We start from the raw sequence: 2,977 nt of genomic DNA, 5'->3' as shown, positions 1-2,977 counted from the left end.
TTAAAGAATCAGCGAATGGACCTCATTATTGTACGCAAGAAAGAACTTACTTCCTTATTTTAATTTGATGCTCTACGACAGTGGCCAACTTCTTATTCAAGTACTCCGGTCGACTTTCATTCACGAAATCATTCATTAACGTCACGAGTATTTCCGACTGCACGCAAAAGTGCATCGCGCAAATGGTCACGAAACCAAAGGTTGCCACCGTAATCGTGTACTTTATAAATCCCCCAATAAATTCTATGAATAACATGATTTCGTAAGTGGGACTACGCTGCACGTCAAATATAATCGGATCGGCCGGGCATGGCAATGTTCTGATTGTGATATTTTGAGGAGTAACGACCTTCCCGATTGCTAATGGCATGATCATTCGGAAAACCAGACAGAACAGATATACAAATAGCGCGCACGTCACAGTCAGACGTTTTCCAATTCTGACTTTATCGATCATCGAGATGCGAACGCTTGGATTGACGACGTCTCGCCAGTCTTCATCAATCAGAATTAGACAGTTTCGTACTTGATTCTTGTGAAGCAACACGTAACTGTATTTGATTAGGCCTATTATTGAGTATACCAAGCAACTCATTACTTTCAGCCTCAATCGAACGTCAGTCAGTATGACGAACATATAGAGCACAATCGGGATCGTCTCGCACATGATAAAAGCGATACACACAAAGGCCAACGTAACTGTCTCTATCAGCTCCAGATGAATGGAATTCGTGCGCGCGAATGGCCATATGCCTATTATGCGAGAGAAGAAGCGATTCATCGCAAAAGCGTTCTCTATGTCGTATTCGTAATACTTGTTAGCAATCATCTTGAAAGGTGGATTTTTACAATTTCTTTTACGAAGACTTTCCACTTTATAGTATCATGATACCATGTAGTATGGAAACACTTCTGTAATACTTGATATTGATGCGATACGTGTCTGATCGTCACTGACCGCAACAGCGTACAGTATCCTTTGTTAGGTACAAACGTAATACATAATTCACGTGCGCCTGCGTTTCGAGGGGAATGACAAGCCACGTCAAAAGCAGATGGCTAATGTATGTATGGAGGAAACTTTCGAGGAGATTGCGTGCAGATCTATTTATGATTTTTTTCCTCATGGAAAGGAACAAAAAGTTTTTTTCCTGAAAGCTAGGAAAGAGTTGACGTTTCGTAAAGGAAACTTATAATAACAGTATAAGCAGAACGCAGTTCTTGACTTTGTTAGAGTCTTCGTAGAAAAGTAACCGTACTTATTACGTGACTATTTTTAACAATATTGTTTGTTGGTTATGTCATTGTGAATATATCTTAGGTTAAAATGTTATACAGTGCATTTAGATATTTTGGATAATAAGATTCGAGTTACGGTGCTGATTCGTGTAGAAATTATATTTGATCGCGTGTCATGCTAATGCTTTTTTGCGAAACTTATTTCGAAGCAAAATAGAAAAATGCTTCTTGCACAGCTCATTTGTATCATATAATACTGAAGCTGCTTGATACTTTAGGACAAGTTTTAACGATATTGTTACATCCTTCGGTTTCGTCGTCCCTGTGTCCGGCCGATCGATACGGAACGGCCGGTAGTTGATTAAGAGTTTGAGTTTTGAGTTTTCTCCAAGCTTTCGTTGACGTTTGACGTCTCGCGAGCGTCACCGGTTTTGACGAGCTAATTCGTGTTATAGAAGTGTTCTCTGCGTTTTTTGTATGTTCTATTGAACCTTCTTAATATAAAACCCGAGTTCTTTATTTCCACGAGTGCGCGAGTGCCGAGTCCGCGCTGAAGGCATAACAATATATTCAATCAAGAATATATTGAGACTAAAACCACGTCGTATTATGCCTATCACGTCTAATTTTTTTTGCATGTTAATGTCTTTTCAAGCATATTGCAATGTTACCGATGCAATTAGTTTAGCTAGTTACAGAAAACATTGACTGACAATTCATATGTGTTTTGATACACCATACTTCAATCTGCGTATTGCATTCGCACACAAAAGTTAAAGCTGAAAGCAGCAATGTTTTTGTATATACGTGATTGATAGATATGAAATTATATGCTTGGTTATGTGCGTGTGTGTGTGTGTATTTTAATATTAATTTAATATCGACTGGATGCTTTTGTTTATCTTGCAATAGAATAAAAATACGGATTACATAGAGAGATAAAATAGTAACTGCATAACTTAATTAATGATTAAACTGCTTTGAAATTTTAATATATGTATAGTTAAACCGCACTAAGAAACATATATATATTTTACAAACTTTCTTATATCAAAGAAATATATCAAAATCAAAAATATATTTAAGTGTATCTACTTTGTATGTACGTTATACTAAACTTTGTTACCTTTATGGTGAGTTCGTAGTCGTAGCTTCAAGATAAAGAAGGAGATAAAGCAGAAACGTTCTGTCGGTTCCATTTATGAAGTATGTATGTTAAAATATATAACATCTGTCTTCACGACCTAGAAAAGAAGCATAAAATATCTCACAGTTATTTTCTTATTATTTTATCATGATTTTTTAAACATATTATATCGCACTTATTCGGTATGATATTAAGGAAAAATGTGTATATTTCGCGTTCTGATTCCAACGGACATTCAATCGATTATAGTTCGAATTATGTTAAAATATGCCTCCGATGTTTTAAGGATTTCAAATATGTCTTATGTATAATATTTTATATTATAACAAAAAGTATAGATTCAGTTACTCGTGACATAATTTTATTAAAATTAAGAATTGTATAAGTTTAAGCGTGCGTTAGAATGAATAATCATAAATTACATGAAAAATGCAAACAATTCTCCAAGTTATTAAAACAAAAAGTTTTCATGTTTTATAGTTATCTAATAAATATTTACTTACCTAATTATAAAAAAAACTCCATTTACGGTCTTAGATTAAATTTCGGCAGCTTGGATCTTGCGGTTGATTGATCGTATATCATACGGTC

At 35.0% G+C, this 2,977-nt stretch overlaps 1 protein-coding gene across 1 annotated transcript; it reads right to left on the bottom strand.

Moving 5' to 3' along the window:
• Positions 1-50: 50 nt before the first annotated feature.
• On the bottom strand, positions 51-829 carry LOC112461795 (the record flags this gene model as incomplete). Its single annotated transcript, XM_025027174.1, has 1 exon — positions 51-829. A coding segment is annotated over exon 1 (779 nt), but the record flags the coding sequence as incomplete, so codon positions are not given.
• Positions 830-2,977: the final 2,148 nt, after the last annotated feature.

Source organism: Temnothorax curvispinosus, unplaced genomic scaffold (assembly GCF_003070985.1).
Source record: "Temnothorax curvispinosus isolate PA1 unplaced genomic scaffold, ASM307098v1 QBEX01011780.1, whole genome shotgun sequence".
NCBI lineage: Eukaryota > Metazoa > Arthropoda > Insecta > Hymenoptera > Formicidae > Temnothorax > Temnothorax curvispinosus.
This window is presented reverse-complemented; position numbering and strand designations above follow the sequence as displayed.